The sequence below is a fragment of the Mesoplodon bidens genome (assembly GCF_964165515.1).
Source record: "Mesoplodon bidens genome assembly, chromosome: 19".
Taxonomy (NCBI): domain Eukaryota; kingdom Metazoa; phylum Chordata; class Mammalia; order Artiodactyla; family Ziphiidae; genus Mesoplodon; species Mesoplodon bidens.
In genome coordinates this window covers 41,115,512-41,142,751 of record NC_138179.1, presented here as the reverse complement: position 1 = coordinate 41,142,751, position 27,240 = coordinate 41,115,512, and the positions used below count along the sequence as shown (strand labels likewise).

Here is a 27,240-nt window from a genome sequence, read left to right as displayed (position 1 = left end):
CACACACACCCCTGTGGGGGGGGGGAGTGGCAGAGGAAGCGGGTCCTACCTGTGGATGTCACTGTCCTGTCAGTCAAGGTGTTAGCCCCAAGGATAAAATCCCAGGGCTTTCCGGGACAAATCCAGACGTCAGGTGGAGCCCAGGACAGAGTAGACAAAGGAGTGAAACAAAAACACAGAACAAAAACTGGTTTGGGGAGCTCTTACTCTTCATTTTGGTTGGGAGTTGTCACTTTTGTTTCACCCTCTCAGCAGACTGTGGGCCAGACTCTGGGTATCACACATGGCGTGGACCTGGGCCAGACCTTCCCTGGAACCCGCTCGATCCAGGCCAGGGGCAGGCCATGGAGATTTGTACTCATGTTCAGAGCAGTGAGGGGAATGGACCCTGGCCGGGGTGGGTGGACAAACAGAGGCGCTGCTGGGCACAGGGAAAACTGAGGCCAGCAAGAATGGGAAGCAGTTGGGCTCTTGGGAGAAGTTTCACAAGTCGGGGTGCATGCTGGCGGCGGGGGTTCAGGTGTCATCAGGACTTCTGGAAGATTGTTTTCAAAATAATCTGCAGCAGGAGGGAAAAATACGAAAGCTCCAGAGTTGGAGAGGCTCTTGTGAGGATCTCTTGGGAGGAATTTGATTAAAGAAACAGGCTACATTTTCGATCACAGAAATGTAACTTAAATGAGTCCTTTCCCACCTCTCATTTGAAATGTTGCCCACTCATTGCCCGTTTTTGTATGACCCATGAGCTAAGAATGGCTTTACATTTTTAAACAGTTGGGAAAAAAATCAAAAAAAGAATACTTTTGTGACATGTAAAAATTCCATAAAATTCAAATTTCTGTATCCATAAGTACAGTTTTATTGGAGCAAAGCCACATTTATTCACCTATGAATTGTTTCTGGCGGCTTTTGAGCAACAGTGGCAGAGTTGGGTAGTTGTGTCACAGACCATATGGCCCGCCAAATCTAAAATATTTAGTAGGTTTCTTTAAGAGATGTCATTATTGGGTGCTTGTTTTTCCCCAGTTAAAAAAAAGTAATACATGTTCATGGTAGAAAATGTGGAAATTGATTTTTTAAATCCACTGTAACACCACTGGTAAACGGTTTTTTCGGATGCATATATATGCCTCTAAGGGTCTAGCTATCTATGTATCATAAAACTAGGAAGATACTAGGCCAGTTAATTTTTGTGTTTTTGCTCTTATCTCTGAAGCAATTTTTTTTTTTTTTTTTTTTTTTTTTTTGTGGTACGCGGGGCCTCTCACTGTTGTGGCCTCTCCCGTTGCGGAGCACAGGCTCCGGACTTGCAGGCTCAGCGGCCATGGCTCACGGGCCCAGCCGCTCCGCGGCATGGGGGATCTTCCCGGACCGGGGCACGAACCCGTGTCCCCTGCATCGGCAGGCGGACTCTCAACCACTGCGCCACCAGGGAAGCCCCCTCTGAAGCAATTTGACATGTCCTAACTAATTTTCACAAACTTCACTCTGTTACCTGATTATATCGTAATTTAACCTCATTAGACATTTAGGTTATTTCCAAGTTTAGAACATTAATAAAGCTACAGAGACTATCTTTCTGTGTTTCTCTGATTATCCTGAAGACAAATACCAAGCAGCAGAATTACTGGGTCAGTGGGTTTGGGTCCATACTGCCAGGCTGTACTCCCGAAACATCAGGCCAACGTGTGCTCCCACCCGCAGGATGGGGGAGGCCCACTTCACTGTGTCTTCACCAGCATTGATTGGGCACTATTATAACTAGAACATTTCCTGTGATAGGTGGGAAAGGACTCATTTCCAGTTACATTTCTTTCTTTCTTTTTTTTTTTAAGATTTTTTGGATGTGGACCACTTTTAAAATCTTTATTGAATCTGTTACAATATCGTTTCTGTTTTATGTTTTGGTTTTTTGGCTGCGAGACATGTGGGATCTTAGCTCCCCGACCAGGAATTGAACCTGCACCCCCTATATTGGAAGGCGAAGTCTTAACCACTGGACCACCAGGGAAGTCCCATTTCAGTTACATTCCTATGATCACTAATGCAGCTTACTTTTCCCCCATGTTTACTGGCCATTTATATTTCTTTTTGAATTATCACTTATTTTTTGTTCATTTTTTCTATTTATTTCTCTTCTTAAAGGGAAATAAGACCTGCTCTTATTAAGTGGTACAAACTATTGATACTACGTATAAAATAAATAAGCTACAAGGTTATATTGTACAGCACAGGGAATATAGCCAATATTTTATAATAACTTTAAATGGAGTATAGGCTCTATAAAAATATTAAATCACTATGTTACACACCTGAAACTATTATAATATTGTAAATCAACTAAATTTCAATTTAAAAAAGGAACTGTTCTTATTGATTTGAAAGTGCTCTTTGTGTTGTAAGGATATTAACTATGTGAATTAAAACTGAACGCTATAAAAGCCTTATGGAGGGACTTCCCTGGTGGCACAGTGGTGAAGAATCCGCCTGCCAATGCAGGGCACACGGGTTCAAGCCCTGGTCCAGGAAGACCCCACATGCCGCAGAGCAACTAAGCCCATACGCCACAACTACTGAGCCTGTGCTCTAGAGCCTGTGAGACACAACTAATGAGCCTGCATGCCACAACTACTGAAGCGAGCGTGCTACAACTACTGATCAGCACGCTTAGAGCCCATGCTCCACAACAAGAGAAGCTGCTGCAATTAGAAGGCTGTGCACTGCAAAGAAGACCCAATGCAGCCAAAAATAAATAAATAAATAATTTTTTAAAATGTTAAAAAGAAAAGTCCTATTGAGGTGGCAACTAACTGGGAGTGGGGGGGAGGGGGAATTGGAGGAAGGTGGTAAAAGGTACAAACTTCCAGTTGAAGATAAATAAGCACTAGGGATGTAATGTACAACATGATAAACTTAATTAACACTGCTCTATGTTATATAAGAAAGTTGTTAAGAGAAAATCCTAAGAGTTCTCATCACAAGGGAAAAATATTTTTTTCTTTTTCTTTTCTTTTGTATCTGTGAGATGATGGATGTTCACTAAACCTATTGTGGTTCATTTCATGATGTTTGTAAGTCAAATCATTATTCTGTACACCTTAAACTTATACAGTGCTGTATGTCAATTATATCTCAATAAAACTGGAGGAAAAAGAAATATATAAAAAAAGTAAAGTTAATCAGGTACCCACTTTCCCAGAAAAAAAAGAAAAAAAGTAGTAACTGTATATTTTCCGGGTCCATGGCAAATATTTCCCCCAATCTAGCCTTTGACTTTTTTAAAATAATTTTTTAAATTGAAGTATAGTCAGGACTTCCCTGGTGGTCCAGTGGTTAAGACTCCATGCTCCCAAATAAAGAAAAAAGAATGAAAAGAACAGAGGACAGTCTCAGAGACCTCTGGGACAACATTAAACGCACCAACATTCGAATTATAGGAGCTCCAGAAGAAGAAGAGAAAAAGAAAGGGACTGAGAAAATATTTGAAGAGATTATAGTTGAAAACTTCCCTAATATGGGAAAGGAAATAGTTAATCAAGTCCAGGAGGCACAGAGAGTCCCATACAGAATAAATCCAAGGAGAAATACACCAAGACACATATTAATCAAACTGTCAAAAATTAAACACAAAGAAATCATATTAAAAGCAGCAAGGCAAAAACAACAAATAACACACAAGGGAATCCCCATCAGGATAACAGCTGATCTCTCAGCAGAAACTCTACAAGCCAGAAGGGAGTGGCAGGACATAATTAAAGTGATGAAGGAGAAAAACCTGCAACCAAGATTACTCTACCCAGCAAGGATCTCATTCAGATTTGATGGAGAAATTGAAACGTTTACAGACAAGCAAAACCTGAGAGAGTTCAGCACCACCAAACCAGCTTTACAACAAATGCTAAAGGAACATCTCTAGGCAAGAAACACAACAGAAGGAAAAGACCTACACTAAAGAACCCAAAACAATTAAGAAAATGGGAACAGGAACATACATATCCATAATTACCTTAAATGTAAATGGACTAAATGCTCCCACCAAAAGACACAGATTGGCTGAATGGATACAAAAACAAGACCCATATATATGCTGTCTACAAGAGACCCACTTCAGACCTATAGACACATACAGACTGAAAGTAAGGGGATGGAAAAAGATATTCCATGCAAATGGAAACCAAAAGAAAGCTGGAGTAGCAATTCTCATATCAGACAAAATAGACTTTAAAATAAAGACTACTAGAAGAGACAAAGAAGGACACTACATAATGATCAAGGGATCGATCCAAGAAGAAGATATAACAATTGTAAATATTTATGCACCCAACATAGGAGCACCTCAATACATAAGGCAAATACTAACAGCCATAAAAGGAGAAATCGACAGTAACACAATCATAGTAGGGGACTTTAACACCCCACTTTCACCAATGGACAGATCATCCAAAATGAAAATAAATAAGGAAACACAAGCTTTAAATGATACATTAAACAAGATGGACTTAATTGATATTTATAGGACATTCCATCCAAAAACAACAGAATACACATTTTTCTCAAGTGCTCATGGAACATTCTCCAGGATAGATCATATCTTGGGTCACAAATCAAGCCTTGGTAAATTTAAGAAAATTGAAATTGTATCAAGTATCTTTTCTGACCACAATGCTATGAGACTAGATATCAATTACAGGAAAAGAGCTGTAAAAAATACAAACACATGGAGGCTAAACAATACACTACTTAATAACGAAGTGATCACTGAAGAAATCAAAGAGGAAATTAAAAAATACCTAGAAACAAATGACAATGGAGACACGACGACCCAAAACCTATGGGATGCAGCAAAAGCAGTTCTAAGAGGGAAGTTTATAGCAATACAATCCCACCTTAAGAAACAGGAAACATCTCGAATAAACAACCTAACCTTGCACCTAAAGCAATTAGAGAAAGAAGAACAAAAACATCCCAAAGTTAGCAGAACGAAAGAAATCATAAAAATCAGATCAGAAATAAATGAAAAAGAAATGAAGGAAACGATAGCAAAGATCAATAAAACTAAAAGCTGGTTCTTTGAGAAGATAAACAAAATTGATAAACCATTAGCCAGACTCATCAAGAAAAAAAGGGAGAAGACTCAAATCAATAGAATTAGAAATGAAAAAGGAGAAGTAACAACTGACACTGGAGAAATACAAAAGATCATGAGAGATTACTACAAGCAACTCTATGCCAATAAAATGGACAACCTGGAAGAAATGGACAAATTCTTAGAAATGCACAACCTGCCAAGAATGAATCAGGAAGAAATAGAAAATATGAACAGACCAATCACAAGCACTGAAATTGAAACTGTGATAAAAAATCTTCCAACAAACAAAAGCCCAGGACCAGATGGCTTCACAGGTGAATTCTATCAAGCATTTAGAGAAGAGCTAACACCTATTCTTCTCAAACTCTTCCAAAATATAGCAGAGGGAGGAACACTCCCAAACTCATTCTACGAGGCCACCATCACCTTGATACCAAAACCAGACAAGGATGTCACAAAGAAAGAAAACTACAGGCCAATATCACTGATGAACATAGATGCAAAAATCCTCAACAAAATACTAGCAAACAGAATCCAACAGCACATTAAAAGGATCATACACCATGATCAAGTGGGGTTTATTCCAGGGATGCAAGGATTCTTCAATATACGCAAATCAATCAACGTGATACACCATATTAACAAATTGAAGGAGAAAAACCATATGATCATCTCAATAGATGCAGAGAAAGCTTTCGACAAAATTCAACACCCATTTATGATAAAAACCCTGCAGAAAGTAGGCATAGAGGGAACTTTCCTCAACATAATAAAGGCCATATATGACAAACCCACAGCCAGCATCGTCCTCAATGGTGAAAAACTGAAACCATTTCCACTAAGATCAGGAACAAGACAAGGTTGCCCACTCTCACCACTCTTATTCAACATAGTTTTGGAAGTTTTAGCCACAGCAATCAGAGAAGAAAAGGAAATAAAAGGAATCCAAATCGGAAAAGAAGAAGTAAAGCTGTCACTGTTTGCAGATGACATGATACTATACATAGAGAATCCTAAAGATGCTACCAGAAAACTACTAGAGCTAATCAATGAATTTGGTAAAGTTGCAGGATACAAAATTAATGCACAGAAATCTCTGGCATTCCTATATACTAATGATGAAAAATCTGAAAGTGAAATCAAGGAAACACTCCCATTTACCACTGCAACAAAAAGAATAAAATATCTAGGAATAAACCTACCTAAGGAGACAAAAGACCTGTATGCAGAAAATTATAAGACACTGATGAAAGAAATTAAAGATGATACAAATAGATGGAGAGATGTACCATGTTCTTGGATTGGAAGAATCAACATTGTGAAAATGACTCTACTACCCAAAGCAATCTACAGATTCAATGCAATCCCTATCAAACTACCACTGGCATTTTTCACAGAACTAGAACAAAAAATTTCACAATTTGTATGGAAACACAAAAGACCCCGAATAGCCAAAGCAATCTTGAGAACAAAAAATGGAGCTGGAGGAATCAGGCTCCCTGACTTCAGACTATACTACAAAGCTACAGTAATCAAGACAGTATGGTACTGGCACAAAAACAGAAAGATAGATCAATGGAACAGGATAGAAAGCCCAGAGATAAACCCACGGACATATGGTCACCTTATCTTTGATAAAGGAGGCAGGAATGTACAGTGGAGAAAGGACAGTCTCTTCAATAAGTGGTGCTGGGAAAACTGGATAGCGACATGCAAAAGTATGAGATTAGATCACTCCCTAACACCATACCCAAAAATAAGCTCAAAATGGATTAAAGACCTAAATGTAAGGCCAGACACTATCAAACTCTTAGAGGAAAACATAGGCAGAACACTCTATGATATAAATCACAGCAAGATCCTTTTTGACCCACTTCCTAGAGAAATGGAAATAAAGACAAAAATAAACACATGGGACCTAATGAAACTTCAAAGCTTTTGCACAGCAAAGGAAACCATAAACAAGACCAAAAGACAACTCTCAGAATGGGAGAAAATATTTGCAAATGAAGCAACTGACAAAGGATTAATCTCCAAAATTTATAAGCAGCTCATGCAGCTCAATAACAAAAAAACAAACAACCCAATCCAAAAATGGGCAGAAGACCTAAATAGACATTTCTCCACAGAAGATATACAGACTGCCAACAAACACATGAAAGGATGCTCAACATCTTTACTCATTAGAGAAATGCAAATCAAAACTACAATGAGATATCATCTTACACCAGTCAGAATGGCCATCATCAAAAAATCTAGAAACAATAAATGCTGGAGAGGGTGTGGAAAAAAGGGAACACTCTTGCACTGCTGGTGGGAATGTGAATTGGTACAGCCACTATGGAGAACGGTATGGAGGTTCCTTAAAAAACTACAAATAGAACTACCATATGACCCAGCAATCCCACTACTGGGCATATACCCTGAGAAAACCATAATTCAAAAAGAGACATGTACCAAAATGTTCATAGCAGCCCTATTTACAATAGCCCGGAGATGGAAACAACCTAAGTGTCCATCATCGGATGAATGGGTAAAGAAGATGTGGCACATATATACAATGGAATATTACTCAGCCATAAAAAGAAACGAAATTGAGCTATTTGTAGTGAGGTGGATGGACCTAGAGTCTGTCATACAGAGTGAAGTAAGTCAGAAAGAGAAAGACAAATACTGTATGCTGACACATATATATGGAATTTAAGAAAAAAAATGTCATGAAGAACATAGGGGTAAGACAGGAATAAAGACACAGACCTACTAGAGAATGGACTTGAGGATATGGGGAGGGGGAAGGGTAAGCTGTGACAAAGCGAAAGAGAGGCATGGACATATATACACTACCAAACGTAAGGTAGATAGATAGTGGGAAGCAGCCGCAGAGCACAGGGAGATCAGCTCGGTGCTTTGTGACCGCCTGGAGGGGTGGGATGGGGAGGGTGGGAGGGAGGGAGATGCATGAGGGAAGGGATGTGGGAACAGATGTATATGTATGACTGATTCACTTTGTTATAAAGCAGAAACTAATTAAAAAAAAAAAAAAGAAATCTAGAAACAATAAATGCTGGAGAGGGTGTGGAGAAAAGGGAACACTCTTGCACTGCTGGTGGGAATGTGAATTGGTACAGCCACTATGGAGAACGGTATGGAGGTTCCTTAAAAAACTACAAATAGAACTACCATATGACCCAGCAATCCCACTACTGGGCATATACCCTGAGAAAACCATAATTCAAAAAGAGACATGTACCAAAATGTTCATAGCAGCCCTATTTACAATAGCCCGGAGATGGAAACTACCTAAGTGTCCATCATCGGATGAATGGATAAAGAAGATGTGGCACATATATACAATGGAATATTACTCAGCCATAAAAAGAAACGGAACTGAGCTATTTGTAATGAGATGGATAGACCTAGAGTCTGTCATACAGAGTGAAGTTAGTCAGAAAGAGAAAGACAAATACCGTATGCTAACACATATATACGGAATTTAAAAAAAAAAAAAAGTCATGAAGGACCTAGGGGCAAAACGGGAATAAAGACACAGACCTACTTGAGAATGGACTTGAGGATATGGGGAGGGGGAAGGGTAAGCTGTGACAAAGCGAAAGAGAGGCATGGACATATATACACTACCAAACGTAAGGTAGATAGATAGTGGGAAGCAGCCACAGAGCACAGGGAGATCAGCTCGGTGCTTTGTGACCGCCTGGAGGGGTGGGATGGGGAGGGTGGGAGGGAGGGAGATGCATGAGGGAAGGGATGTGGGAACAGATGTATATGTATGACTGATTCACTTTGTTATAAAGCAGAAACTAATTAAAAAAATAAATAAATAAACTTAAAAAAAAAAAGAAAAAAAAAAAAAAGAAAAAAAATGTCATGAAGAACATAGGGGTAAGACAGGAATAAAGACACAGACCTACTAGAGAATGGACTTGAGGATATGGGGAGGGGGAAGGGTAAGCTGTGACAAAGTGAAAGAGCGGCATGGACATATATACACTACCAAACGTAAGGTAGATAGCTAGTGGGAAGCAACCGCATAGCACAGGGAGATCAGCTCGGTGCTTTGTGACCACCTGGAGGGGTGGGATAGGGAGGGTGGGAGGGAGACGCAAAAGGGAGGGGATATGGGAACATATGTATATGTATAACTGATTAAATTTGTTATAAAGCAAAAAAAAAAAAAAAAAAGACTCCATGCTCCCAATGCAGGGGCCCAGGTTTGATCCCTGGTCAGGAAACTAGATCCCACATGCCGTAACTAAAAGCATGCATGCCGCAAGTAAGACCTGGTGTAGCCAATAAATAAGTAAATTTTTAAAAAATAAATAAATAAATTGAAATATAGTTGATTTACAATGTTTCAGGTATACAGTAAAGTGATTAAGTTATATATATATATATAATATATTTATTCTTTTTCAAATTCTTTTCCAGTATAGGTTATTACAAGATATTGAATATAGTTCCCTGTGCTATACAGTAGGTCTTTGTTGGTTTTCTATTTCATATATAGTAGTGTGTATAGGTTAAACCCAAATTCCTAATTTATCCCCCCCGCTTCCCCTTTGGTAACCATAAGTTTGTTTTCTATGTCTGTGAGTCTATTCCTGTTTTGTAAATAAGTTCATTTGTATCATTTTTTCTTTTAATTTGTTTTTTTAATTTAGTTTTTGGCTGTGTTGGGTCTTCATTGCTGTGCACAGGCTTTCTCTAGTTGCGGTGAGTGGGGGCTACTCTTCATTGTGGTGTGCGGGCTTCTCACTGTGGTGGCTTCCCTTGTTTTGGAGCATGGGCTCTAGGCGCGTGGGCTTCACTAGCTGTGGCACACGGGCTCAGTAGTTGTGGCGCACAGGCTTAGTTGCTCTGCACGGGCTTAGCTGCTCCGCGACATGTGGGATCTTCGTGGACTAGGGATCAAACCCCTGTCCCCTGCATTGGCAGGTGGATTCTTAACCACTGCACCACCAGGGAAGTCCCTGTATCATTTTTTAAGATTCCACATATAAGTGATATCATGAGATATTTGTCTTTCTCTGTCTGATTTACTTCACTTAGTATGATAATCTCTAGATCCATCCATGTTGCTGCAAATGCCATTATTTCATTCTTTTTTATAGCCGACTAATATATATATATATATATATATATATACCACATCTTTATCCATTCATCTGTTGATGGACATTTAGGTTGCCTCTTGGCTATTATAAATAGCGCTGTTATGAACATTGGGGTGCATGTATCTTTTTTTTTTTTTTTTTTTTTTTTTTTTTTTTGCGGTAGGCGGGCCTCTCACTGTTGTGGCCTCTCCCCATGCAGAGCACAGGCTCCGGACGCGCAGGCTCAGCAGCCATGGCTCACGGGCCCAGCCGCTCTGCGGCATGTGGGATCTTCCCAGACCGGGGCACGAACCCGTGTCCCCTGCATCGGCAGGCGGACTCTCAACCACTGCGCCACCAGGGAAGCCCTACATGTATCTTTTTGAATTATAGTTTTCTCCAGGTATATGCCCAGAAGTAGGATTGCTGGATCATATGGAAACTCTATTATTAGTTTTTTAAGGAACCTCCATGCTGTTCTACATAGTGGCTGTATCAATTACATTTGCACCAACAGTGTAGGAAGATGCCTTTTCATCCTTAGACTTTTAAAAGATTCTCCACATTAAAATTGTAATAAACGGGCTTCCCTGGTGGCGCAGTGGTTGAGAGTCTGCCTGCCAATGCAGGGGACACGGGTTCATGCCCCGGTCTGGGAAGATCCCACATGCTGCTGAGTGGCTGGACCCGTGAGCCATGGCCGCTGAGCCTGCGTGTCCGGAGCCTGTGCTCCGCAACCGGAGAGGCCACAACAGTGAGAGGCCCGCGTACCGCAAAAAAAAAAAAAAAAAAAAAAAAAAAAATCGTAATAAACATTTATGTGGGCAACTCCATCCCTCCTTTCCCAACGGAGCTGGTGCTGCTTTTATGCTTTACACACAAACAGGCTAATACTTGCTCGTACCTGCCTGTCCCCATCCACACCACAGCCTCATACAGATCCCACCTGTGTGCCCAGGACCAGCCTCTGCAGATCACCTGGGGCTGTTTCAGAGGGAGGTGAAGTATAGGAAGCAAGCGTGGCACTCAATCCCTATCGTCAAGTCCCCCAACCTCCTGGACTCCAAGGAGCCAGTGAGGTGACTCTCCATGCCCCCTGCCTGGCCACCTAGCCTTATGTGTAGGGGCTACAGCAGGACACATTCTGTCCACGGTGAAGGGATGCGCCCCACCTGGGTGAGCACGTAGTCCTTCTGGGTTAGGTTCCAAAGGATTTCAAAGTGATCCACATCATGGAGCTCTTCAAAGGAGGCTTTCCACCCTCCTCGGCGCAGAGTCTGAGTAGGAGAAATGAGGGAAGAGGAAGCATGAGGCTGTGGGGGGTTGGGGGGAAAGGGGCTCTCGTAGCTGCCTGGCACATACCAGGTGCTAAGTATTTATTGAAGAAATGACTGGTATCGTGGGGTCCGTTTGGGTGAAATAAACAGGAAGATAATAAGACTGCATGACCCTCAACCTCGAGCCAAAAGTGGGGTGCTTGGGGGTACCTGGTAAAATTCCCTGGACTGTCGGTGGAATTCGGGGCTGTCGTGTTGGCCCACAGTCACCAGGATGCGGCAGGCTGGATCCACAGGCTGTGTCTGGGCTGTCTTCAGGTGCCACTGTGGGCTGTTCCTTTGAGCATCCTCCCTGGTGCAGGGAGTAAGTGTGGTCAGGACAGAGAGCAGCCTTTGCTGCACCTCTGGCCCTCCTCGCAGGCTGCAGGCCAGCTGGGGGACGAGGGGACAAATGACTCACAGGGTTGTAAGGAGAGAGGCGTTCTCAGAGGTGTGCATGACAGGCTCGAGGTCATAGATCCCACTCACCAGGAAGAAGCCTGTGAAGGTAAAGAACAGTCACAGAGCCAGGCTGCAGGTGGGGCACGATGGGGCCAGCCCACCTCCAGGGCCAGTGGGGCAAGACCAGGGTAGGGGGCAGAGAAGCAAAGCAGGCCCTGCTCCTCAGGCTCAAAGCCCCGAGGTCAAGCTACTCACAGCTGTTGAAATTTCAAGCAGCTGTTACAGACCCTCAGGCCCATCAGGGGAGAGTGAATGCTGCCCAGCCAGGCTCAGTCCCCGTGGAAACCTTTGAGGTTGGGCGTGACTCCATGCTTGGTCCAGTTGGCCAGGAGCATCATGGCAGCGAGGTGGGCCCCAGCTGAGTGTCCGCACAGGTAAATTCCCCTTGGGTGGGTCAGAGCAGAGAGCTGGGTTTGCATTCAGTATAACCAAAGCAACAGGGCAGTATCAAGGAGTCCCAATTTGCTTTCTGCTCCAAAGCCAGAGGGGGCAGTTGGGCTGCATCCAAGAAGCTTAATCCACTGTCCTCCCACTCAGTCTGACAAAAGGAAAATCTACAGTGATACCCACTGGTTGCCTGGATACTGTTTCTGGACAAACACGATGCTCTGGGTCACCTGGTCTACCATCTGGTCCAGGGTGCCTGTGCAGAGGGTAGGAGCTATGTCAGGCTCCGCCGGGGGCCCTCTCCCCTCCAAAGCCCACCAGCCCTTGCACCTGCAAGACTACCCTCATTACCTTTGGGGGCAATGTCATAAGCCACTATCACCACAGCCACTCCCTGTGCTGTCAGTGGGCTGACCATGAAGGCTGACGAGTCTTTACTGCAGAAGGAGACAAAGACATGACAACTGGAGGCCACTTGGCCACTAGGCTGCTTCTGTGTCCTGTCCACCCAGAGCACTGTCCCTCTCTGACCTGGTGCAGTAAGGGAAGAAGGGAGGCTTTGTCCTTACCACATCACATGCTAGCTATGGAACCCTAGAGACTATATTTAACCTCTGAGCCTAATTTCCTCCTCTGTAAAATAGGAACAATTATGTTCTTTCTCTTAGGGTGCTGTTTTTGAGAATTGAAGGAGGTGAGACATGTAGAGAGCTTCACAAAGCAAAGGGTAAAAATGCAATAAATGTAGCATTAAGATGATATTCTTGAAGGGCAGTAGATCCTATAACAGGCAACTCCTTAGTAAGATCCTAGGGAACAACAGTGTCCCTGAAGATCCCAAATTCCCCTCTGCTTATCTTAGGATGACCCGTGGTCCCAGTTTGCCTGGGACTCTCTTTTTTTTTTTTTTTAACCACTGAAAGCCCCAGGTCCTGGGAAACCACTCACTTCTGAGCAAACAGGGATGGTTAGTCACTGTGGTTTTCCATTTGATTAGAGTAGACTGAACAGGCTTTTCACTGGGTATAGTGGATCCAATAGTGTCCCCCAAAAAAACATGTCCAAATCCTAAACCCCAGTACCTGCAAATGTGACCTTATTTGGAATAGGGGCTATACAGATATAATTCAGAATCTTGAGATGGCATCATCCCAGATTTAGGATGGGCCTTAAATCAAATGACTGGTGACATTGTAAAAGAAAGGAGAGGGAGGATTGAAATACAGACACACAAAGACCATGTGAAGATGAAAGTTGAGGTTGAAGTGATGCGGTCACAAGGCGAGAAAGACCCAGACACCCCAGAAGCTGCAAGAGGTAAGAACGGGTCCTCCCCAGAGCCTTCAGAGGGAGCACATCCCTGCCCACACCTTGATGAATTTCAGACTTCTGGCCTCCAGAACTGTGAGGTAAGACACTTCTGTGGTTGGAGCCCCCAAGTTTGTGGTAAGTTGTTGCAGCAGCCCCAGGAGATGAAGAGTCCAGGCAAAGATGAATCTCCCTTTTTCTCCATTCATCCAAATCCCCCGACTCACCTTCCACTCTGCCAGTATCCTCCATGAAAAAACACGAGGAACGGCAAGGCTGTAGGACAAAACAAAGGGCGTGTGGGCCGAGGCAGGGCTCCCTGCTGAGATCCATGGGGGCCACTAGCCCCCGCTTACCTTCAGACACTGCCTCAGGAAAGTAGATGTCCAGTTTCTCCCCTTCGCCGTCTCCATAGGGGACATCGAGCAGGTTCCTCCCGGTGGCCTGGGCCCTCTTGGTAGCTGTCTCCAGAAATGGACAAGTCGCTGTCAGCACAACCTCAGGCAGCAGCAACCTCTATTTTATTTCAGGCAGAAACCTTTTTTCCGAAAGCCCCTTTGGGTTGACCAGTTAGCTCCAGCTATCAGTGCTTCCCCAAGTCCTCATGGTAATCGGGGCTGGGGTCTGAAGCATCCCACAGGTGCATAGTTACAAAGAAATCAGACTGGCCCATCCAAGTGGGGGCCAGTACTATCTGTGACATCTGTCTCTGGCGAGCTGGCAGTTCTGATAGGCACCAATTCGACCACTACTTTATTACATGCTTATTATGTGTGTTACACTTGGCTATGTGCTCTGGGAAGTATAAACTTTCCCAAGTATTTGGAAAAATAACCTTCTAGGAACTAAGATATAAAATCACTTGAAATAAATTGATAATAAAACAATATGAATATATAATTGAGCACCATGATGGGAGAGGTCAGAGGGATGTGAAAATTGGTAGGACTGGGGTCAGGAGAAAGGAGGAAGTACATTTACGTAATTTACCGTAAGTAAATTAAATACCAAAGGCAAAGGCCTAGAGGTGGGATGGGACTCTGTATGTTCATGTTGCAGTAAACAATGTCCCCTCAAGGCCCCATTTCGATCATTGAAACCCAGGAAGCTCAGCTCCCTCCACCACTGGGTGCCAGAGAGTGTAAACTGGTAAGTTCTTCCTGGGGGGCAACTTGGAAATATGTATCAAAGCCCAAGAAGATCATATTCCTTGATGCATAAGTCCTTATCCATACATTTATTATAAGGAAATAATCAGAAATATTCTTAAGGACTTGTTTTAAAGATGCCCACACTAATGCTATTTATGACAGAAAAACATTGGACACAGCCCAAGTGATCTACAATAGAAAACAAGCAGAATACATTATGGTATATCCCCTTTCTCTCCTTTATTTATTTATTTAAAAATTTTTTTAAATTAATTTATTTATTTTTGGCTGCATTGGGTCATCATTGCTGCGTGCGGGCTTTCTCTAGTTGTGGCGAGCGGGGGCTACTCTTTGTTGCCGTGCGTGGGCTTCTCATTACAGTGGCTTCTCTTGTTGTGGAGCACGGGCTCCAGGCGCACAGGCTTCAGTAGTTGTGGCTCGCGGGCTCAGTGGTTGTGGCTCGCAGGCTCTAGAGCACAGGCTCAGTAGTTGTGGTGCACGGGCTTAGTTGCTCCGAGGCATGTGGGATCCTCCTGGACCAGGGCTCAAACCCATGTCCCCTGCATTAGCAGGTGGATTCTCAACCACTGCACCACCAGGGAAGCCCCTCTCCTTTATTTTTTATCCCAGCATTCATTAACCCTTCATATATTTTTTACTTGTTTACTGCCTGTCTGTCACCCTAACTAGAACATGAGCTCTGAGAAGACAAGGGCTTTGCTTTGCCCACCTCTGTACACCCAGGACCTGGTACATCATAACCACTTAAAAGAAGATTGTGTAGGGAATTCCCTGGTGGTCCAGTGGTTAGAACTTGCACTTTCACTGCCGAGGGCCTGCATTCAATCCCTGGTCAGGGAACTAAGATCCCACAAGCCATGTGGTGCAGCCAAAAAAAAAGAAAACTGTGATGCTCTGTGCTGACCTAAATGGGAAGGAAATCCAAAAAAGAGGGGATACATGTATATGTATAGCTGATTCACTTTGCTGTACAGCAGAAACTAACACAACATTGTAAAGCAACCATACTCCAATAAAAATTAATTTTTAAAATGAAAAGTGTGTAAAAAAAGAAAGAAAAAGAAAATTATGTAATGAATAAATATTTCAGTAAGTAGTGTTGGGTCAATTGAATATCTGAAAGGAGAAAAAAATAGTTTCTTGATCCCTACCTCACACCACACCAGATCAATTCCAGATGGACCACAGCTTTAAATGTGAAAGCAAAGACAATAAAGCTTTTAGAAAAGAAAATAGGAAATCCTAATGACCTTGGACTAGGCAAAGATTACATAAACAGGACCCAAAAATGCATTAATCTAAAAGGAAATACTGGAGGGAGAGTATTTTGCCATGTAAAGAGTGAAAGCAGGTTACACAAATACCATACAGCACGAACACTGCAATCTTTCTGATACTGAAGATTGGTGGGAAGAGACCTTCAACTTGGGATCCCTGTCCCTGAAGCCTCCAGATCCCCAACCTCGGTGGCCACGGTCCCCCCGTCCACCAGCCCCTTCCCAAAAATATTCACCAGGGCTCCCTTGGGTTGGGTGATTCTGCAATTCCAGAAAGGGCAAACTAGGTAGATGAAGATAGTTTGCATAGATTGTGTTTATGCAAGTGTGAATAAACTGTTAAAATGGGCCGCCTCCATTTTTGCTGGACTGCTCAAGGCTAAGAGAAATAAAAATGATGGCAGATGCCAAGTTTCCCACGTGCCAAAAGCAGGGACCAGGCTGCCTCTGCAGGACAGGTGAGGTGGCTGAAAAACCAATTTTGCCATCACCAACACCCCACCCTTGAGTGAGGGAACGAGGCCAGGGGGAGGCTTCTTAGGAAAGGGATGAGGTTGGCTGTGTTCTGTGGGTTCCCACTCCCTCTCCCATGGAGGGGTGGAAGGGGGCTTCCCATCTCTTAAAGCTTCAAGCGACCAACTGCTCAGAGCCTGATGTGTGACTTCTACAAGGATCAGACCCAAACAGGCTTCACCTGCCCCCAGGTGCCATGCTGGGTGCAGACCACTCTGCAAGACACACTTAACTGAATCAGTCCACTATTAAATAGGTACGTTTTACTTGATTAGAACCATGAGATTCTGTTAAGCAAATCAAATGCATTGCATTTGCGATTATAATTTGAAGTGCTTTTTTCAGAATTCCATCACATCTTGTAAGTTGCGTTGAAAAGTCAATGGAAATTTAATCTGTGAAAGTTATGAGCTATCTGAGCATTAACTTAAAAAATAAATGAAATGCCATTCATTTTTCTTTTGAAGAACTAATATGTTTATATGGTTAAAAAAATATACAGGGCTTCCCTGGTGGCGTAGTGGTTGGGAGTCCGCCTGCTGATGCAGGGGACACGGGTTCATGCCCCGGTTCGGGAGGATCCCACATGCCACGGAGCGGCTGGGCCCGTGAGCCATGGCCGCTGAGCCTGCGCGTCCGGAGCCTGTGCTCTGCAACGGGAGAGGCCACAACAGTGAGAGGCCCGCGTACCTCAAAAAAAAAAAAAAAAAAAAAAAAAAAAAAAAAATATATATATATATATATATATATATATATATATATATATATATACACACAACAGGCATTTGCATGAAATATCCCTGCCAAGGTGACTTATTATTAATATGGATATGGACTCTCTCTCCCTTTAATCCAAAGGGCAGCATAGGAAATACATTTCTGCCCTGCCTGTTTCACTTCATATTTCTTGGAGAGCTTTCCCAATCCGTACATAGACAGCTTCCTCATTCTTTTCTTTTTTCCATAAACAGTTAACTTGCTATTCCATCCTATGGCTGCACCTTAATTTATTTAACCAGTAGTGCCACTTTTTAGGCCAAACAAACCACATCTGATCACCAGTAAATTCTCCTGGCTCCCTCTCTGCTTATCCGGAATCCTGAGTCTTCTTCCCACCCCTACTGAGACCACCCTGGATCCCCTTCACTACTCCCTTGGGAGCAGGGACAGTCCCTCTCCACTCCCCTGCTTTCACCAGGGCTCCCTCCAGCCGCACGTGTGTGTCGGGTATAACTGGCATCACATCCTGTTGATCTGAGGTGCAAATTCAATCTAAGCCTCCCGTCTTAGTTGCTGAGGCTGCCTTAACGAAATGCCATACAGTGGGGGGGCTTCGACGACAGACATTTATTTCACCCAGTTCTGGACACTGGAAGGCAGGGTCAAGGTGCCAGCTGGGGTGATGTCTGGTGAAGGCCCTCCCCAGGGGTGGCAGATGACCTTCTCGCTGTGCGAGCCCTCCCTCTCTAGGGAGAGGAGCCCTCTGTGTCTCTTCTAATAATCCTACTGGATCAGGACCTTACGACCTCATTTAACCTTCATTACTTCCTTAGAGGCCCCATCTCTAAACACAGCTACAGTAGGGGTTAGGGCTTCTACATGTGAATTTTGGGGAGACACAAAATTCGGTCCATAACAGCCCCCACACTCCCCCCAAAGGCCCTGGAGCTCCCCTGCTCACCTTCTCTGGGGGGTTTGCCAACCACCCTCCTACCAGCACCGTGTGAAGGTGTTTGTTCCCGACGAGCTCGTCAACACAGCAGGCTCAGCAAAGGGGAGCAATTTAATTAACGCAAGGGTTCTGGAAGTGTACGTGGACCAACAAGATTGATGCTGTGCCAAAACTAAGAAAAAGATGATGCGGTTTATGCCCTAAGCTGAAGAGCAATTAAAACCAAGCAGCTATCGATATTCGTTATCACGCATAAAAAAGTCTTCCTCCAGTATTAAAAAACCCAACCAACCCTGAGCCAGAGAAACTGCCTCTCTCCAGGAGGTGGTGTGACGGTGATGGCGGGCAGCTGGCTGCAAGGACAGAGAATGGGGGGACCCACTGCCTCCTCCAGAGCGTGAATCCTGCCAGCCCTCCAGGCGCTGCACTTACAGGCAGCACAGGAGGGCTTCAACAAGACATCCCAGTATAAACCCTATTACAAACTTCCTTTTTTGAAAAAGCAAAACTTCGGTTTCTCTTAGTCACAGTTCAAAGTGTCACAGCTCTTACAGAGAGAAACTCCAGGTCCCTGGACCCAACTGAGCCTTGTGTTAGAGCAATTAGGGGGAGCAGGGGCCAGAGTCCCTAGAGACTAATGCAGGCGTGGGGTGGGGAGACCCATCAGACAGTCACAGCTGAAGACCAAGGGTTCATCACATCTGTGGCAGCAATTTAAGAGGAGGCTGGGGCCCATCAGCCTCCATCTAGTTTCAGAACTATTCTCCCCCAGTCTTTTAATTCATTTAGCAAACAAATACTTATATAAGCAGCAGCCTTGTGCCCATTTTGGAATATTGTAGTGACAAAATAATAAAAAAATCCAAACCACATGTGGCTTACCCCTTAGTGAGGGGGATAAGCAGTTACAGAAAGATGTCAGGTGGTAACATGCGCTATAAAAATAAGCCAGAATCTGAAAAGGCTACACAGTGTATGATTCCAACCATAGGACATTCTGGAAAAGGTAAAACCACGGAAACAGTGAAAAGATCAGTGGCTTCTAGGGAGTGGGCGGGGAGGGGGGAGGGATGAATATGTAGAATACGGGATTTTTAGAGCAGTGAACACAAATTGGAAGGGATTGTCTGCCAGAACCAGTGGACAAGCTGGAGAAGCTGGGGGAGGTCAGTGGGGTGGGGTTCTGGGGCTCAGTCACAGTGAGTTCGTAGCCAAATCTGTGATAACCAAAGTCAGAGAAAAACCAAGTTTCCCAGGAGGAGGCAGTGGAAACCAGTAGAGCGGCACAGGCTGAAGAAGTGGAGAGGGGGGGTCAGGAGAGAAGACAAAGGCTCCCCCTTCTTCCCAGCACCCAGCACAGTGCCCCATGCCCCCGGGGCATGAGGATTTGCAGATGGACAGAGAGAAGTGGTAGTGCTGCAAAAGATTAAAAATAATTTATTGAGGTGAAACTCACATAACAAAATTAACTATTTTAGGGACGTTCCTGGTAGCGCAGTGGTTAAGAATCCGCCTGCCAATGCAGGGGACACAGGTTCGATCCCTGGTCCGGGAAGATCCCACATGCCATGGAGCAACTAAGCCTGTGTGCCACAACTACTGAGCTTGCGCTCTAGAGCCCGCGAGCCACAACTACTGAGCCCGCGTGCCACAACTGCTGAAGCCCGCGCGCCTGGAGCCCGTACTCTGCAACAAGAGAAGCCACCGCAATGAGAAGCCCATGCACCACCACGAGGAGTAGCCCCACCACTCGTTGCAACTAGAGAAAGCCCGCACGCGGCAACAAAGACCCGATGCAGACAAAAATAAATAAATAAAATTTAAAAAATTAACCATTTTAAAGTGAACAATTCAGTGGCACTTAGCACATTCACAATGTCATGCAACCATCACCTCTATCTAGTTCCAAAACATTTTCATCTCCCCAGAAGAACACCCCCTACCCGTTAAGCAGTGTCTCCACAAACCCCCCTTACCCCAGACTCTGGCAACCACTAACTGCTTTCTGTTCCTATGGATTTCCCTATTCTGGACATTTCACATAAATGTGACCTTTTGTTCCTGGCTTCCTTCACTGAGCATTATGTTTTCAGGGTCCATCCATGTTCTAGTATGTATCAGTACTTCATTACTTTTTAGGGCCAAAAAGTATTCCATTGTATGGACATATCACTTTTTGTTTATCCATTCATCTGTGGATCAATGTTTGGGCTGTTTCTACCTTCTGGCAACTGTGAGTAATGCTATGAACATGTGGGTACAAGTACTTGTTTGAGAACTTATTTTCAATTCTTTTGGGTTAGAAAGAATTTTTAAAATTGAAGTGTAGTTGACTTAAAATATTATATTAGTTTCAGGTGTACAACTCAGTGATTCAACATTTTATAGATTATACTCCATTTAAAGTTATTACAAAACAATGGCTATATTTCCCTGTGCTATATAATATATCCTGTTGTTTCTCTATTTTATACATAGTATCTCTTCTAGAAATAATTTTTAAGGCTGTTTATGCTATTAAAAACAAGATTGCACATTATAAGTACAGAACGCTTTCTCCTAGAAGAAAAAAAAGACTAGAAGAAACCATATCACAATGTTAACAATGGGTGACAATTATTGACGGTTTTATTTTCTAAAATCCTTTTCAATCAGCAAATGCTCCTTTTGTAATCAGAAAACAATTGTTGCCTAAAAATAGCCAACCTCAGAGAGTGCAGAGCAGGGCTATTACAATGTGGTCTGTGGGCAATGGGTGTCCCACACTGTTTGCTACTGGTCCATGATGAACTAAGTAAAAAGGTGGAGGTAAACATTTGGAATACATGCAGTTTGGTAGAATGGCTGTGTCTATTGAACTTAACAAGAAATTAGGGCTTTCAAACAAAAACTTGTGCATGAATGTTCACAACAGTACTTTTCACAATCGCCAAAAGGTAGAAACAGCCCAAATGTCCATCAACGGATGAATGAATAAACAAAACGTGGTCCATCCATACAATGGAAAATTATTCACCCATAAAAAGGAATGAAGCACTGACTTGTTACAACATGGTTGGACCTTGGAAACATTATGCTAAGGGAAAGCCACCAGACACAAAAGACCACATCTTGTAGGATTCCATTTATACGAAACGTCCAGAATAGGAAAATCCATAGAGACAGAAAGCAGTCAGTGGTTGCCAGGGGGCTGCTTAACGGGTAGGGGCTTTCCTTCTGGGGTGATGAAAGTGTTGGAACCAGATAGAGGAGATGGTTGTACAACATCGTTAAGGTACTAAATGCTGCTGAATTGTACACTTTACAATGGTTAAAGTGGTACATTTTATGTTATGTGTATTTTATCACAGTAAAACAAAATTGGGGCCTGTATTTTGCGTGCCTTTGTTTTCTTCCTTTGGTTTTTCTGATGGAGAGGAAAAAGCTCAATCTCAGCCTTGAAAGCCAGGAGGGGACCTCAGAGAGGCTCTCAGTCGCAGGGGCTGTCAATCACGAGGCCCCACCCACCTCGCTGGTGATTGGTGCTCCTGGGGCGAGGCGTGGTTTGGGGGAATGGGAGTTTGGAACTGTGCCCCAAGCAGGGTTATACGTATACCTCCTTTAGTTTCTTGTGCAATGTGTTTTTACTGAGTCTTGTTAACCAAATTTAATAGCTACTGGGAGAGGAAACAGTTCTTCAAACCTCCCTCTGCCCGTGCTCACCCAGCTGTCCCCAGGTGCCCAGCCTGAGAGAGGACAGGCCTTGGTGGAGGATAAAAGTGACCTACTCAGGGCTTCCCTGGTGGCGCAGTGGTTGAGAGTCCACCCGCCGGTGCAGGGGACGCTGGTTCGTGCCCCGGTCCAGGAGGATCTCACATGCCGCGGAGCGGCTGGGCCCGTGAGCCATGGCTGCTGAGCCTGCGCGCCCGGAGCCTGTGCTCCTCAATGGGAGAGGCCACAACAGTGAGAGGCCCGCATACAGCAAAAAAAAAAAACAAAACAAAAACAAAAACACTTTCATTCTCCGTAGTGCAAAAACGGAAAAGAGTTTACCTTCCTCCCTTTTCTTAGAGCATTTATTTTTAGGAGACCTCATCAAATATCCTCTCTACCCCTTTGGGTATGTGTGTAAATATTTTATCTAGCTACCTATCTATCTATCTATCTATCTATCGCTGCGCGGCTTGTGGGATCTTAGTTCCCATACCAGGGACTGAACCCCGGCCCTCCGTGTGGAGTCCTAACCACTGGACTGCCAGGGAATTCCCCATATGTAAATATTTTTTAAAGCTAAAAGAGTCTCTTGCCAGTTTTACAACCTAGGAACGTTCTTCTCAAAGACCTGGGAGCTCTCCCTTTGAAATATAATTATCGAGCAAGATACCCCATGGGAGGGCAGGACCCTAACTTCTGCAGGCACCTGGCTCCAAGTTGCAAAACCACCTCTTGCCTTAAGGATATGGGAATTTCTCACCTTCCTCTAGATAAAGGCAATTTGCAAACACAGATGGCCACCCTTATGGAATTAGGATGGACTAGTGCAGTAGATAGTGCCCTCAGGTCCTCTTGCTTGAATACAGGTATGCTGATTTTGAGAACAGGTATGCCCTAGGGATATAAGCCTGGCTGTATAAAAGGGTGAGGTTTCTTTCTGGTTTTGCAATCTCCTTACTCAATTAAAAATCATGTTTTCTTTCTCTTCCTTTGTGGAGAGGTTTTCTGGGTTGGCGGGGGATTCCACTGTTCATTTTTTCTGCTTTACATTCCTTCGCCATCTCCTGGGAGTTTAACTCCAAGGGAGCAATCCGCAAGTCCAGAGGTCTGGGGAACTCCACCAAGAGAGGCAGCTGGTGGGCACCCACCAACGCCACCTGCCTGTCATCACCCCTTGTCAGCCTGCTCCCCTCTTACCTGGAAGCTCAGCTCTGGGAAGTGGTGGCTGTCCCTAGCCACGTGCGCTTGGGTGAGTTGTTTAACCTCATCATGCAGGACTAGGATGGGTTGAGTGAGACACTTACCTCAGGCACAGCATGGTGCGGGGCACCAAAGACTCAGTAATGAGGATCGCTATGGGCTGAAGGCTTGTGCCTCCCAAAAATTCATACCCTAATGTGATGGTGACTTTGGGAGGTAATTAGGTTTAGTTGAGGTCATGAGGGTGGAGCCCTTGTGATGAGATTAGTGGCCTTATAAGAAGAGGAAGAGCAAGCATTTCTTCCTCTCTCTTTCTGCCATGTGAGGATGCAGGGAAAGGGGTCTATCTGCAAGCCAGGAAGAGTACCCTCAGCGAGGAACCAAATCACTGGGCACCTTTTTTTTTTTTTTCAGTTGGCACGTTGATCTTGGACTTCTCAGCCTCCAGAACTGGGAGAAAGAGATACCTATTGTTTAAACCACCCAGTCTATGGCAGCCTGAGCTGACCAATACAAAGATAATATTTAAGTGCAATATTTTTAAAAATCAAAATTAATGCCCAAAAGTCCATGATGAAAGAAATATCAACATTTCCAATAGAGACAGCCTCCAACCCTGAGCATGCATGGCTCCACCCACTCGCCTGGCCCTAATGCCCCCCTGTTGTCGCACTCACCTTCTTCACCAATGAAATGGGGTAGATGCACCTGTGGCACCTCTGGGCCAGCTGGAGCATCGAAAATAGGAAGGGAGGCAGGATGTGAATGTAAAGCTGTCCATAGGGTTTCTCAGGAGGGATTGCTAAAGACAGTCTCTGAGGGTGACAGTCTCTGAGGGCAACAGCCTCAGAGTCTCTTCTTAGCCCTTGCTTCTTATGAGAGACTCCCTTTCTCTACAGGGTCAGCTCTTTTCTCCCTCAAGACAATTACAATAGACAAACAGGTTTTCTACCAGCTCATGTAGGTTTCTCTGAGCACTCAAACATATATTGAGTATATAGAGACATATTTGGTGCAGAGCTAGGCACAGAAGGGGACTCTGAAGAGCCCAGGACCCAGCTCCACCCCCTATCAGGACAGAGAGGGCGCTGAAATGTGCTGGAATAAACCCCCACTATCCTGTCCCTCCAGCTGGGTTATCTCAGTGTAGAGAACCACCAACCCTGGGAGCTCCAGTCAGCCTGCTGAAACAGAGCTCATTTGCCTACATCCAGTTTTCCGACTTGGAGGAGAGGCTGGCTGCTCCCTCACCCACATATCCCCCATGGAGCCCACCTGCCCAATGCAGCTCAAAAAGTGGTAGCACAACACTCTAGAGACCCAGGGCTGGGATGGGAATTAACCCCGAGACTTCACTAGCTTACAGATTCCCAAGCCCTGATTTCTCTAAAGAAAAAAAAAAAGACTTCTTTGCTTTTTGTAGATAGCAACAACATCCCACATTTAGCAGCCACGTTCCTTTTTTCACTCCACTTCCCTGGGCCACTGTGGCCTTAGGGCCTGGGCATAGTTAGCAGGTTGGCTGAGCAGGAGGGGAGGTGGAGCATGGTCACTGCCCCTGCCCTGCCTCCGGCAGTCCTGCAGCAAGGGCTCCGGGGCGCCTGGCCCCGAGCAGATGAGGTGCCTGGACTTTGGGAACTGTCCCAAGAGGCTGGGGCTGGGAGGCTCCTCCTCCCCGCCCCGGCATCCTGAAACACTGCCACATGCTAAAGTCCACCTGAAGCGGCCACAGAGAGATCCCCCGGTACCCTCGTTTCCTATCTGTGAGTAGGTCCTCAAGGCCGCCTCTGCTCCCAGTCGGACGACCCATCTGCTGGGGGAGTACTGATTCTCCAGCTCCTACGGGACACAGACACAAAGTTCCATAAGACCTTTGACCTCCACGCAGACTGTGCTCCCGCCCCTCCGCGTGCCTGGATGCTCCTCTCGGCCTGGAGAAGCCCCTTCCCTGATATCTCAGGCTCTCATAGATGCCCTTAGCTTCCTTCAAGCCCCCCAGTCTCCAGCCTGGCAATCCACTCCCCACTCTCCCCCCAGGAACTAATTAGGCGTTTCAGATACAACACTGCAGATGCTGCTAGATCCATGGTCTAGAGCAATGGCCATGCCTTTAACCAGCGGGACAGCCTTACAGGGAAATGAGGTCCCATAGATCTGTCCCAGTTAATGCCATCATGGGTACCACTTCCACAGCAGCTAAGACCACAGGAAGCCAGGGAGCTGTGGTGGCCACTGCAGAGAAAGTGATGGAGAGCTGATATTCCCTGAAAAGGTATGATTCTGACTGCAGGTGGACGCAGCACAATCAGTGAAACAGAGGTGAAGAGGAAGGAATCAAAGGTCAGTTTGGAAATGTTGACCAGCCAGATTGCTGAAACACAGAGGTGAGGCTGGGAAGCGGGGGCTGTGGGGTGGAGGGTCTTGAATGTCAAGCTAAGATGCTCAGACTTAATGCAGAAAGTAATAAGGAACCAGGTTTTGGAGAAAGGGCTCAGAGGCAAAACAACAACAACAAAAAAACACGTGAAGGCTGGACTGGAAAATTTGAAGACAGGTGGCCTCACGGAAAGGTCTTGGGCTCTGGAATCAGATGGGCTGAGTGCCATCCAAGCTCCATCACTTGCAGGCTCTTTTACCCTGGGCAACTTACTTACAGTCAGTTCCCTCATCTGTATAATGGGCAAAACAATAGTACTTTACTTCATTCACATGACTTATAGCTTTCAGCCTTGTGAGGCTGTATACCTTGTGAGGCTGAAAGCTATAACGCATGTAAATGAAGTCAAGCTAACCACTCCAATGTGGGTTTCCCCCTCTTCCCATTGAACAGGGTTCTCGGCCAGGGGTCTTTGGATCTCTACAATCTATGCCCGTCGGATGTTTGCAGTCATACCTCGCACACTCTGTGACTGCTATCATCATCATCTTTTATTACTGCTATTACTTATAATAATGATAATGCAATGGGTTTCTGAAAGTGCTCTGATACTATAGGTGTGTGTGTGTGTGTGTGTCTATGTGTGAGACAGAGAGAGAGAGACAGACAGACAGAGAGAGAGAGACTGAAAGAGAGAGGTTAGGATTTCATGGGGGCAGTATCTGTAACTGTCACCACATTCTTAGAGGCGTCCGTGACCAGAGAAAGAACCACTACCTGAAATGTAGGAAAACTGGTTAGGAAATTATAACTGAATGATAAGCATAACAAATGCTTTGCATATGTGGTTTCTAACCCTATAGCCATCCCTCGGTAAATACCAGCCCTCCGGTATTTACTCCTTCAGGTCTGACACATCCTCCACACATTGCACAACCACAGATTAAGGTCCGGAACTTCGGCCCCAACCTTATCCCGGTTTATGGATATTGACATAGCCAGGGCTGGACTTCCCTGGCGGTCCAGTGGTTAGGAATCCGTACTTCCACTGCAGGGGCACGGGTTCAATCCATGGTCAGGGGACTAAGATCCTGCATGCCGCGCAGTGCGGCCAAAAAAATAAACCAAAGTAGAAAAACATAGCCAGGGCTTCCATTTCCTCTACCCTTAAAATCAGGTAGCAAAAGCCTACCTGTGGTGAGAAGTAAAATATCAATAAATCACAGTGCTAAAGCTTTTGGGAGCTGGCACGCAGTAGGCTATCAACGGCGCCCACAGTAGTGGTTCTAAACTTTTCTCTCAACCCCCATCTCATCTCTGAACCACACTCCTCAGTCCCAGCCTCTCCCAGTGATCCGCCTACCTCTTTAGACATCCTCTTCCAGGGAGCCCCGTACTCGGGACCTCCGCTCACGCCGTCCATCCCGCTGTGTACGAGCCGACAAGCGCCAGGGCCGCCTTTTTATGCCAGGAGGGCGGGGCTCTGGTTAGGCCCCGTCCCTGGGAGCCGCGCCCACCGCCCTGCTGAGATGAGCCTGGTGCGCGCGTTCCCGGTCCCTCCCACGAGGGGGCGGGCTGAGGTCAAATCTCCCGCCGGTCCCACAGCCGCACGCTGATTGGCTCCGGGCCGGAGGCGCCGGCTCCCGATTGGCCCGCGCGCCGG

At 44.9% G+C, this 27,240-nt stretch overlaps 1 protein-coding gene across 3 annotated transcripts; it reads right to left on the bottom strand.

Moving 5' to 3' along the window:
* Nucleotides 1-200: 200 nt before the first annotated feature.
* Nucleotides 201-26,999, bottom strand: AFMID (arylformamidase). Of its 3 annotated transcripts, XM_081218124.1 has the most exons (12): nucleotides 26,941-26,999; nucleotides 24,949-25,039; nucleotides 23,878-23,928; nucleotides 14,030-14,134; nucleotides 13,901-13,949; nucleotides 12,717-12,802; nucleotides 12,549-12,621; nucleotides 12,265-12,362; nucleotides 11,938-12,016; nucleotides 11,688-11,829; nucleotides 11,373-11,477; nucleotides 201-559 (listed from the first exon to the last, which is right to left on the bottom strand). In XM_081218124.1, the coding sequence occupies exons 1-12, from the start codon at nucleotides 26,950-26,952 to the stop codon at nucleotides 527-529; spliced, it is 924 nt and encodes a 307-aa protein (XP_081074250.1). In that variant the 5' UTR covers nucleotides 26,953-26,999; the 3' UTR covers nucleotides 201-526. The 3 variants fall into 3 exon arrangements, with proteins under 3 accessions (XP_081074250.1, XP_081074251.1, XP_081074252.1); XM_081218125.1 differs by lacking the exon at nucleotides 23,878-23,928; XM_081218126.1 differs by lacking the exons at nucleotides 12,549-12,621; nucleotides 12,717-12,802.
* Nucleotides 27,000-27,240: the final 241 nt, after the last annotated feature.